The sequence below is a fragment of the Trichinella spiralis genome (assembly GCF_000181795.1).
Source record: "Trichinella spiralis strain ISS 195 chromosome Unknown Scfld6, whole genome shotgun sequence".
Lineage (NCBI taxonomy): Eukaryota > Metazoa > Nematoda > Enoplea > Trichinellida > Trichinellidae > Trichinella > Trichinella spiralis.
In genome coordinates, this window is record NW_003526945.1 from 4843179 (window position 1) to 4854782 (window position 11604).

Sequence of the window (11604 nt, forward strand, 5' to 3'; positions counted from 1 at the left end):
GTTTTGAAAAGGAAAATACAACACTACACAACATATAGCAACACTAAATGCAGAAGAAAATTTATTATACAGTGATACATATATTAAATTTACTGTTCTTTCCATTTTATTATTCTTATGCCAAGTAATCACCAACGATGCCATTCCGCATACAGAATGTTTCAGCAACAGCAATTTACGTTATCATATATGGTAAATGGGGAAGACCTAATTTCTCCAACGAACGCCTACTTTTTCGCAGTGAATTTCATTGGTTGCTGCTCTGATGCACGCAAATAAATTTCATTGAATTGAAGCATGCTATTCGCTTAGGAATTTGCAAGGTGGTTGCCCCCGACGTGTCATGTTAGCTTAAGCAATTTAGAGTTCAGCAGTCCCTTTTCTAGGAAACCGAATCCCACCAGACTGACAACCCATAAAATTTAGCTGCGCGCCTCAGAGCGACAACCAATAAAATTTAGATGAAAAAAAGTAGGCAGAGTTCGTTGGGGGTTAATCGGTACTAGGATGAAGTACTGGAATATTCAGTATTTACTCATGCATTCTCTTCAGATACTAAAATCTCATGTTCTAAGTAAAAAATACCACTTTCATGCTTTCCCACTTTCATCAGTGGATTATCTCTATCCATATTGCTGTTTCAAATCTATCCAAAAGATCCTGTGCTCAGTGTGGTTCTAAGCATGCAGTTTCCATATAGATCATGACCTCCTAAAGGATAACATTTTTGATAACTTCGTTGTACCTTTGATCAAGGTGCTGAAATCGTTAACATCGAATAATTTCAAATAGCTACAGGTTGAAATGTTCCTTCACTCATTTATTTCATCAATTTGTTAATCAATTTCAGGGTAAATAATGAATGGAAGGCACGGTATGCAGAAGACTCTCATAGGCATCATAAATAATATCACTCATTATTTTCATCATGTGAGAAATATTTTTTCTGGAAAACAAAACACCAGGAACTTAGCGGAAATAGAACAAAAAGTACCCTTCACACCATTAAATGCTGAAATTTGACAAAGCACTAGCTTACATTTCAAGTAAACCTCATCCCCTTCTACTACACCAGGTTGATCGTTTCCATAAGATGCATAATTATGGCACCAAGGAAAAAAAAACTCATATCACTAATGATAGATACAGTTATAAATAACCCAAACGCAAGTGTGCGCACATAAATACATATATACAAATAAATATAAAAATGATTTATACCAATGCAACTACTATGAAAAGGAAGTAAGCATAGAGGAACTTCCAATTTTCAAGCTAATACCTGAGTTTCAGATGAAAAGTACTGTGAAATTCGGTTGCTAATGGATACTGCTCCTAACTGTTATATTTTCCGTCAACCAAGGTGTTAGATGTTTGAACACATAATGTATAAAGCAAAGCACGGCATTCAACAGCACATCGTCAAAACAGCTCAGTAAAGAATACTCTCAAGAGTAAACTTATATACCAAATAAATGAAAAGTTTAAATGGCAAAAACGGTTAGTTCAACATTATACAAAAAATATTTTTTCATGAAATGTAACAATTGAAATGAAAACGCATTATAAACCATTAAATTGAAATCACAATTTAATTTTATAAAGTAACATTAATAATAACGATGATAATAATCATCACTACAAGCATGTTGCTGCTGCTACGCATTACATTTAACTATTATTCCACTTTTTATTATTTCTTTTGAATACATAGCACGAATGCAACATAAAACTGACATCAGACAAACGATAGTAGAAAACGACACCAGGTAGGCACTCGGGAATAAGCGAAAAGCGTTGACCTGTAAACGAGCTGGGAAAATTGACGAGTAGAAAGCGCACGTGTTTATTTTTAAAAGTTGTAAAGCTTCATGCTGCAAATTTTATACAATTCATACTATAAAAAATGTGATAAACGCAGCATACTCTTTCTTTTTTCATCATAAACAAACTTACGCAATAGTAACACTATTTCCAGGGGACTGCCTTCATGAACACGGGGAATGAAGAAATTTCGTTCTGACGCGCTATTGAAGCGTGAAATCAGATTCAAATAAAACTACTTATCATGAGCTCAAGCAAGGCAACCAAGCGTGAAAACCTCACAAAAACAACATCTAGAAACAAATTAACAGAGTCGAAACTAACAACAAGCAACAAATAACTAAAAAACAACCACTATTATACCATTCATATTATGTCACCTTATTGCTTGTTTTACAATTAAGAAAGCTAAAATTAAAAGTGCCAAAAGAGACGCAGCCGCTCTAACTGCAAATTCAGACGAAATGCATGTAAGAATGTCATCATCATCAGGACAAATATAACAAACAATGCAACGTTTGGAAGAACCGATTTGCGAAGATTAAAAAATTTGACTACAAATGAAAAACACTCCTTACATATAACGTTACAAAAACTGGACATTAAGTAAACATGTGTAGCATATCAAGCCTTTTGAGAAAGCATGATTTGATATGAGCAAGAGAGATGCAAAAAAAATTCAAAATAATTCTCTCGTTTAAAAGTTAACAGTTGAATGCAAACCAAAACAATTTACCCAAGAATTTGATTCAGTTAATGAGATTCAAAAACACACTACAATAAATATTACTGTGAATTTGCAGTACAATCGTATTTTTTAAATGTCTAATAATAACCTTTGGAAAATGAAAATAATTAGAATTTTTTAATAATTAATAAATAAATTCATCGCTAAATAATCAGAAAAATATCCACCACTGAATAACAATTAACAAAATTAAAAAAAATAACTTTAATATGTTATTAAAATCAATTAACTTAAAAAATTATTTTGAATTGCTGAACATTCTCCTCGATCGGTCATTTTTCAGTTATCTTAGGGTTTAGTTCAATCCAAGAAAATCAATACATTTTCTTATTTTCACTGAGATTTCGACTACCGTACTTTCTCACGGCCAAGTGTATATTACATACATTACATATTATATTACATACATGTTACTTAATGTTATGTGAATAAATTGAAAATTAATTAAAATTTTAAATTAATTAACGGTTTCATAAAACAAAAGCATAATAATTTTTTACATAAATAAATAACATGAAGATTTGAAATGAACATAATCATAAAATATTTAAATGCACAATTCACTATGAAATTAAACTTTAAAAATATATGAAAGTAACTAGTTGTATAAATGCTATTTATTTTCAAAAATTAAAAAAGCACCGAATATATAAAATAAAATCTTGACCCCTGTCACCTCATTTTTAATATATTTACGGTAGTGCCCTTCGCTGTTTACAGTAATTAGCTCTTGTTTATCATTTGGCTTGCCGTGGACAGCGTTGATAGGTGGTTTTCATATACGTTGATCTATTTCAGACTGTTCTGTATATTATATCACTGCATGCTATTTTTTAATACTTTAAATGTTTTAAGTATATTTTAGATCAAAACTTTTACTTACCTGCGATTTCTGCTGGTTGAAATGAAGATTTCTTCTCCTTACTTTTTTAGGCTTGAGAGTTTGCGAAGTAACTTCTCGAACGAAATATGAAGTTCACTTTTTTCGTTATTTGTCTTGGACTCTCCGCAGCTTGCAACTGCTCTTTAGAAGAAGTGGCTTCACAGAAAGTGGTAGACGAGCTTGGTCGTCCTGTCGTACCTGCATATCTGGGCCACTACATTTTTGTGGCTCTTTTATTCTGTTATTTTACAACGTTGATTATGAAAACATTTCTCGATGTGATTGAACTCTACGGGGATGATCTGAACCGATATCCCACACCACCTATCGCAGTTCTTCCACGATATGAATATGAAATAAGTGATGATAGTGATGACGGACGTCCGACCTCGTTCGTTGAATTCCGAAGTAAGCACAGAATTTCTTATGTTGCTGTATGTCAACAAGGTACTAGAGCCTTGTTTCATAAAAATTTCCAGATAATACTGTATAGCAGCGTAAACTGAGTTGCCCACGTAAACTGTTAACAGCTTTTTTGGTTGCTTCCTTTGAAAATGAGTTAAACTTCGGCACCATAAATTGTTATTCCAAGTCACAATTAGCAATTGCTTCACTGCATTGTTGTAACAAAGCTTTGTAACTGAATTATTGATTTTAGACTAAGATTCTTAAAGTCGGATGATCCGTAGAAGAAGGACCGAAGCTAAAGTGCAATTAATTCTAGATTTACGTCGAAATACTTAGATAATATTCTTTTTACATTATTAATTTGCTTCGGTTTTGGGATTGGTGATGGTGTTGAATAAAATATGATAAAAGATTGTAGTTTGACTTTAATGAAAAGAACAATTCATTTTTCTGCTAACTGGGTCAGATGTTGAAACGCTCAGATAGTAGTGCTGAAATCTCTAGATTTTATTGATTTTCTCCCATGCTTTTACAAATGCTACTGCTTTTGGCAGCTTACCGTTAGCCCATTATATTCTGAAGAGCAGTTATTTTTCTAGTGTAGTAAACTGAATATGAATGAATAAAATATACTTTCATTTTTCACCACATTTCATTAGCATCTAGCAGTTTTTTAAACCAAGCTGCGTAAGTGATTGAGCAATTCTGATTTGAGTACATTCATTTCCCAAACATTTTCTGTAATTGTAAGTTATCATTATCAAACACATACTTTTCTCTTTTCGACGTGATGTGGATGTGCAGTAAAAATTTGCATTGCAGCAGCATAGTTTTTAATTCATGAACTTTGGAAAATTACAGAAAATCCACCATTACAGAACATACATCAGCAGTACAGTTAATGCTGAAGAAAATTTATTCTACACTGATATATATTCATTGGTTTCTTCATTCCATTGCTGTGCTAGCCAATCACTAGCAATGATGCAACGTCAGGTACAAATTCTTCAGAAAAATATGTTAATGCATGGAGCAAAAGTGAAATGCACTCTTAATTAGAAATTAATTTTTCTCAGCAGAGAAGAACACCAATCCAGAAATTTCTGAAAGAACCAATTTTCTCAATGAAAGTGGGTACACCAAATAATTTTGATTAATCTTTAGAAATAATTACCAGATTGAAAATTGCACAGTTACCTATCGACCAAACCTAAACAATGTAGAAAAACAGCGTAGCAAAAATGCACTCAATTGAAAAAAAGGAAAATGCTAGGAGAAGCCGAGCATTATCTGTTTGTGAAAAAAAACTGCCACACGTTCCAATGATTGTCAAAATTTAGAAAGAAATAAAGATTCAAAAGCAACATGTTATTATAATAAAGTGACAGACAGAAAAGCCGTTCTTGTAAAAAAAATGCATAACAAAACAAATACACACTTATAAAATGAAAGCATATATATGTATATGTACGTAAATTGACGTACAGAAAACGTATAAAAAAGATCTATTTATGTGTGTAATAAAACAGAACCGGGATGATCAATAAATATGAGAAAATCACCGAAGCGCACTTTGGGGAATTAAGTAATAGCAAATAATAACTAGTGGTTAACACTGTTTCGATGAGGAAAAAATGATAATTGGTGTATTACGATTCATGAAATATTAAATCAAACCCTAGAGAAGCCACACCGTGACAAAAAAAAACCAGCAAATAATCAGTTTTAGCCAAGAAAAAGTTCTTTCCGTCGTCGTCTTTGAAAATTAATGAATACATGCGACAAAGCAAATTAAGAGATAGAGAAAATGAATAAACATAGTTCGTACTTAGCATTCCAAAAAAGATATTCATACATTGTTCACAAATCTAATTATGAAGTTGAAATGTGAACCAGAAACTAGAAATATCACGACCATACACACGCACATCCAGCTTTACATAAATCAAACTGAATCAAAATGAAGAACTGAAAATGAGCAGCAAAGCAGTGCACATTGATGAATAAAAGAGCACTGCAAACAGTGCGAAACTGCCAAAGTACATCATATAAATTTCAAAGAAGGAAAAACGCTTCTCTGATCAGGCTAACATGGTTGCAAAAAGAAACCAGCAACAATAATAGTCATAATAATTTTTAGAGACGCCAAATCACAGGTTATCCATTGCTACCACTTTATGACAACTGGATAAAACTGAAAGAAGAAAAAAAGATTAGAAAATTATTAAAACAACATCAAAATAACTTTGCTCATTATAGTTGAAGACAACTGAGCAGAATAAAAATCCCACATACGCGATATGTCACCATCGATTGAAAATGTTTCCATTTAACAAGGACCGGACCAACCGACGATCGGTTTCCCATTACCATCATGCTGTTGTTTTCCATTCTTAGGATCGTAGTCTGAAAACTGCGCCATACCCTGCTGAAGCAACGCCGATGCAACACCGCCAGTGGTGCTACTTGTTGCTTGTGCTGCGCATTTCAATTCGGTTATGCTGCCGTGGAGCGTGTCGATTCTTCCACCGCCAAGGGAGCCAATCTGGTTCATCCCTACTAGTACGATTTCCCCCATTTCATTCTTTATTTCTTGCTCAAGCTTTTCTGAATGCAACAATGACGATGACGAAGACGACGCTCCAAACGATTCTGAAAATCGAATGGCAGCCGACTGTCCCTTATCATCCATATCGTACAACTCATCAATATCTTCATCCAAATGTTCTGCTTTGACGACACATGTTACGAGATGATCGTCGACGTTTCTGTTCATCACCAATGACTGAGCGGCCGCCGATGCTGCCTGCAGATCATGTACACTTTCCACCTGCTGATGATGACTTCCAACATTCGCTTGCGTTGCATATCGTTCACCATTACTCTTATCCTTATTATCATTATTGTTCTTAGTCTTTTTCTTCTTATTATTACTCTTACTTGTAGTGTTGTTATTATTACTGTCCTGGTTAATACAACCTTCAACACTGACATGCAACAAATTAGCTGACGAATTAGGCGAAGTGGAAGAAAACGACGACGATGAAGATGCAGATGCAACTGATACACCTGATGTGGACGGTGAAGCCAAATTATCGTTCAACTGATTAGCAGCAGCATGAGTCGATTCGACGTGGCGTTTCAGCAGAGAAACTTGCTTGAAGCTTAAGTTGCAGTCGACGCATTTGTATGGTTTATCACTGTGGTGGAGTAATGTGTGCGCTTCCAAATGACGCTGTGCCATTGCTGAATACGGGCACAAATGACACTGGTAACAGCGCTCACCGTCATGCTCTTTGCAATGCAGTTTGAACGTGTAACGATCAGTAAATGTTCTGTCGCATTTTTTGCATTTAATCGGTGCCGAAGCTGTATGCAATTTTTGCACATGAATTCTCAGGTCAGTTTTGCGTCCACAGGACGATGGGCAAAATTTGCACTGAAACACCGGTCTAGAGCCGGAATGGATCAGCTTGTGCGCCTTGAGCGAGTTGCTCTGAGTGAACCGCTGATTGCACACCTCGCACTGGTATGGCTTTTCGCCTGTATGCACTCTGAGGTGTCTTTTCAACTTGTATGTATCTGGACTTGCATAGCTGCAGTGTGGACAATGGTAAGGTCGTTCACCAGTGTGCGATCTGATGTGCCTTTTCAATTTGCTCAGCTCAACCGAAGCGTAACTGCACTCAGTGCATTTGTGCGGCTTCTCCAACGTGTGCTTGTAGCGAATATGGCGGATCAATTCGCCGCTCGTCGTGAATGCCAGCTCACATCCTTTGCATTGGTGCGGCCGGGTGCCTGTGTGCGTGTTGATGTGATTTTGCAACGAGCTGTTTGTTTTGAAACAGCGCTCGCACACTGTGCACTTGAACGGTCGCTCTTCAGAGTGGCTTTTCATATGTCTGAGCAGCAAATAGCGCTTGTGATTGGTGTATGGACAAAATTCACACTGGTAAACCATCGACTCGCAGTTACCCTTCGGTGCTACATCAGCGCGACAGACCGGTCCATCTCGGGAACCACTGGCCTGGGGTACGCGAACACATTTCGTCAATATTGGTTGACCACGTCCGATATTGGCCAATTTTGTAGGCGACGATTCTGGTGCCACCGCGCTTGTGGCAACGGCTGCGGTTGGCTGATGGTTCACAACCATTGGTTGTGATTGCTGAAGCTGCTGAGGTTGCGGCTGGGGTTGAGGTTGATGTTGAAGCTGCTGCTGCTGCTGCGGCTGTTGCTGCTGATGTTGTTGCTGTTGTTGCTGAAGTTGTTGCTGTTGTTGTTGTTGTTGTTGTTGCTGCTGCTGATGTTGTTGCTGTTGTTGCTGATGTTGTTGCTGTTGTCGCTGTTGTTGTTGTTGTTGTTGCTGTTGTTGTTGTTGTTGTTGCTGCTGCTGCTGCTGTTGCTGCTGAAGTAGCTGATGGTGATGCTGATTACTCAAACCACCAGCTGCAACAGTTGGCACCGCAAACACGGTACCAGTTTCAGAAGTCACGGCTCCGGCGGAACCTTCCAAATAAAATACAGTTTTCGGATGCGCGGCTACGGTATTCGAAATCGCTGGCTGACAGCTAGCTGCAAAATTCATTGCGTTGATTACCACTGCTTGCGGTGGGAGCGCAGGGCCACAATTTTGCTTCATTTGATCAATCAACGAACCGGCGACAGCCTGCGACATCTGCTGCTGTTGCTGGTGCTGTTGCTGCTGCTGCAGTTGTTGCTGTTGCAGTTGATGATGTTGTGGATTATCGGTTTGATTGCTGATCAGTACAATAATTGTAGGCGACGCAGCGGCAGTAACAGTAGCTGAAGATGCCATATTGGATTGAACGTTCATTTGTTCCATCGCTGTTCCAAACTCATGCATATTCGTCGGAAAAGCGACATTCATCCCTGCAATGCGCATTTCTACATTTCCATCTGGAAGCAGGGTCGGCAGAATGGGAAGTAAAATCGTGTTGCCGGGTTGCAAGCTGGAAGTATCCGTTTGACTCAACGGGATAAGTACCTGAAAAACCAATAACAATAATATGCTATTATTAATTTTTCAATTTTAATTATCAGATTTCTTCAAGAAAAAAGCTACTCTAAAGCACACGCCGCAAAATATAACCTTTTCCCTTTTTATTCAAGCAAATTCATTCTGAGCATAAAAAATATTAATGAAATAAGCAAATATAATTCAATCACCTTAATAAATTGGTAATTGCATTATTAAACACAAATACTGCAACTCAGGGAAAATTATTCAAATCTTCCAATTTAATAAAAGTAGTATAAAATAACATTTCAATTCTACAAAACTAAACCTTCAACTATTTTTAAATGCAAATGCAAAAACTAAAGTCTTCTTAAATGAGCTTAAATTCTAAATAATTCAATGAAATCTTTATTGCTATCCGAACAGAAGCAGCAATACATATCACAACTTTGAAAACAGGCCGCATACTGGAAGGAAATTATGAGTGACTACTATACATATACATATACATATACATATATATATCTTTGCAACTTAAACTCCATGAATACATAATGCAACATTTTGAATAACCAACCATTTCCAACTGCAGCTAAACTAAAGGAAAAGAATTTCTAACTGACAAGCCATGAGAACGAATAAACGAATAAAGTACCAGTACTTATCTATCGAACAAAAGAAGCTACTCCACATTGCATACTTTGCATCGAGCGAATAATGAACGCTGCTATCAAGGCATTTAACAACAGTGAATTTATTCTGAATCAATTTTCGTATATTTATTTTCTTAGCAGAGCGCCATTCCTAGTACAAAATTGTCACTCCCACAAACAGACTGTAGTAAGCAGCTAGTTTCAGTGACAACAACGAAACATTTTCAGATAAGAAAACATTTAAATAAGCATCAGCAACATTCAGTATTGTTATTACCCTCTCCCTCCAGTCATTTGTTATGAAAAAAATCATAAAGTAATCAATAAATAATATTTATTGATTATTTTAATAAAAAAAAGTGAAACGTTAACAGTAAAATGTAGCTAACGTTTTCAGAATATAAAAAAGCGAATACGTAAAAATTCATTAACGGCACTTGTTAATTTGAAATTAATCACATCCATCAATAAATAATCAATTAAAAAATTAACTTTTTATGAAATTTCAAAAAGTTACACATATAAAAAACTGATTTATATAACCAAGTTTAACACACTTATAAAAAACTATCCGCTCACTCATCATGCTTTTTATCATATCATTTTTAACATTACTCGAATGAATTTATAAAACAACCAACTTTCACCCTAACAACGTACCAAATTACAAAATCTTAAACTATTTATCGCTTTTTATTGTTTGTTTAATTATTGCTTTTTACTGTTCGCTTAATTATTGCTTTTTAAAAAGTGAACGGAATTTATTTATGTTTTAATTAGCTGCTATTAAAATTTTACATTTAGCGCATGCGGCGGATTATCCAGAAATAATGTCGCAGCGCAATAAATTCCATAATAAAGAATGTGCCTGCATTTAAACAATCATGCGCTAGCCTAACACTCGATGTACAGTCGAAAAAGCAACAATGCAACAACGTCATTCTACTGTAGTTTCGACCTTGAATTTCTATACAAATTGCTTCAACCATACTACAGTACACCAGCAAATAAATGAAATTGTTGAAAATTATTTTTCCATCTGTTTTGAATTTTTAATAAATAAATGAATAAAATTACGAACCTGTTGGGCGGAAATTGTCGAGGATGTAGTTGCACCGACCGGATGAGCTGCGTTAATGGGCTTGTTTTCATACGGGCCAGAGATTAGCTGAGTGGTCGCAGGCGTGTTGTGTGATTCAACTTTCAGATCGGTCACATAGCGGGGACCAGTGGCCGTGTCATGCTGCATCAATTGCAGACCGGCTTGCGAGTGGTCGTAAGACTGATATTCTGCTCCGGGCTTGGTCTCGTGTACTGTCAAGGCGTCCTCGTAGGCAGAAGACCGAGCGAGCTTGGGCGCCGGAGCGTCGGCGCCGGCGACGTCGACCACCAGCGCCGAAGAGCCGTAGCCGACTGCGTCGTGCCCGGCGGCGGCCATCGGCGCGCGCGTGGGCGTAACCGACGCCGGATGGGCGCTGTGCTGCAATGTGACCGCCGCCGCTTCTTCTTCTAACTCGCGGCCGAAGCTTTCGAAATAATCTTGCAGGGCGAAAAAAGGCGATCGCGCCGTTGAACTCTCTGCAAAAAGTTTCAAGATAAAAAAATAATTCACAACAGAGTTCAAAATTCTTCAATAATGAACAGAAAAGAAAAAATAACAAAAACAGTGGGAAATTTCTCTCGGCTTGACGGAATAGCAAACAGAACTGGGGGAAAAAACGAGTGCATCCGTGTGGGAAGAACAAGCAAGCGGAACGTCCAACGGCAAACTTAACTGGATCGATGATAGAATCCGACCCGCTGCCGTACGAAACTAATCAATAATAATCAGTGGAAAACTGGCATTTACGAACACAAAGTTTCATCGAAGCTTTTCTGACTTGGCATTTTAAATCTTCAAAAAAATAAAAATTTTTGTTCTCCTTCTGGCTATGGAAAAGTTGTAAAAGAAAGTGGAAAAAAAATCAAAATACGTGCAAAACAAAAAAGGCAAATCGAATATGTGAAAAAATACAAAGGGAAGACGGCAACCGATTTCACCAGTACGGCAAAATGTCCAGTCGGATGTAATACTTTGACCAGAAGAAAGTGAAAAAAGTTACAATGC

The 11604-nt window shown here is 36.7% G+C and overlaps 2 protein-coding genes across 2 annotated transcripts; one reads left to right on the forward strand and one right to left on the reverse strand.

The window, feature by feature from the left end:
• Positions 1–3541: 3541 nt before the first annotated feature.
• Positions 3542–4922, forward strand: Tsp_08846 (hypothetical protein). Its single transcript, XM_003374071.1, is given in 3 exon segments — positions 3542–3889; positions 4725–4859; positions 4875–4922. 3 exon segments carry the CDS (start codon positions 3542–3544, stop codon positions 4920–4922), a joined length of 531 nt encoding a protein of 176 aa, XP_003374119.1.
• Positions 4923–6192: 1270 nt separating this feature from the next.
• Positions 6193–11384, reverse strand: Tsp_08847 (zinc finger protein). Its single transcript, XM_003374072.1, has 6 exons — positions 11378–11384; positions 10579–11075; positions 8635–8871; positions 8307–8532; positions 6856–7991; positions 6193–6669 (listed from the first exon to the last, which is right to left on the reverse strand). Exons 1-6 carry the CDS (start codon positions 11382–11384, stop codon positions 6193–6195), a joined length of 2580 nt encoding a protein of 859 aa, XP_003374120.1.
• Between the last annotated feature and the right edge of the window lie 220 nt (positions 11385–11604).

Coding starts and splice junctions, on each gene's coding strand:
- Tsp_08847 (XM_003374072.1), bottom strand. Junction 7,992..8,306: donor GCCAACTGTTGCAGCTGGTG/GTTTGAGTAATC, acceptor AGCCAACCGCAG/CCGTTGCCACAAGCGCGGTG. Junction 6,670..6,855: donor CGTCAGCTAATTTGTTGCAT/GTCAGTGTTGAA, acceptor CATGATCTGCAG/GCAGCATCGGCGGCCGCTCA.
- Tsp_08846 (XM_003374071.1), top strand. CDS start 3,542: ATGAAGTTCACTTTTTTCGTTATTTGTCTTGGACTCTCCGCAGCTTGC. Junction 3,890..4,724: donor ACAGAATTTCTTATGTTGCT/GTATGTCAACAA, acceptor GGAAAATTACAG/AAAATCCACCATTACAGAAC.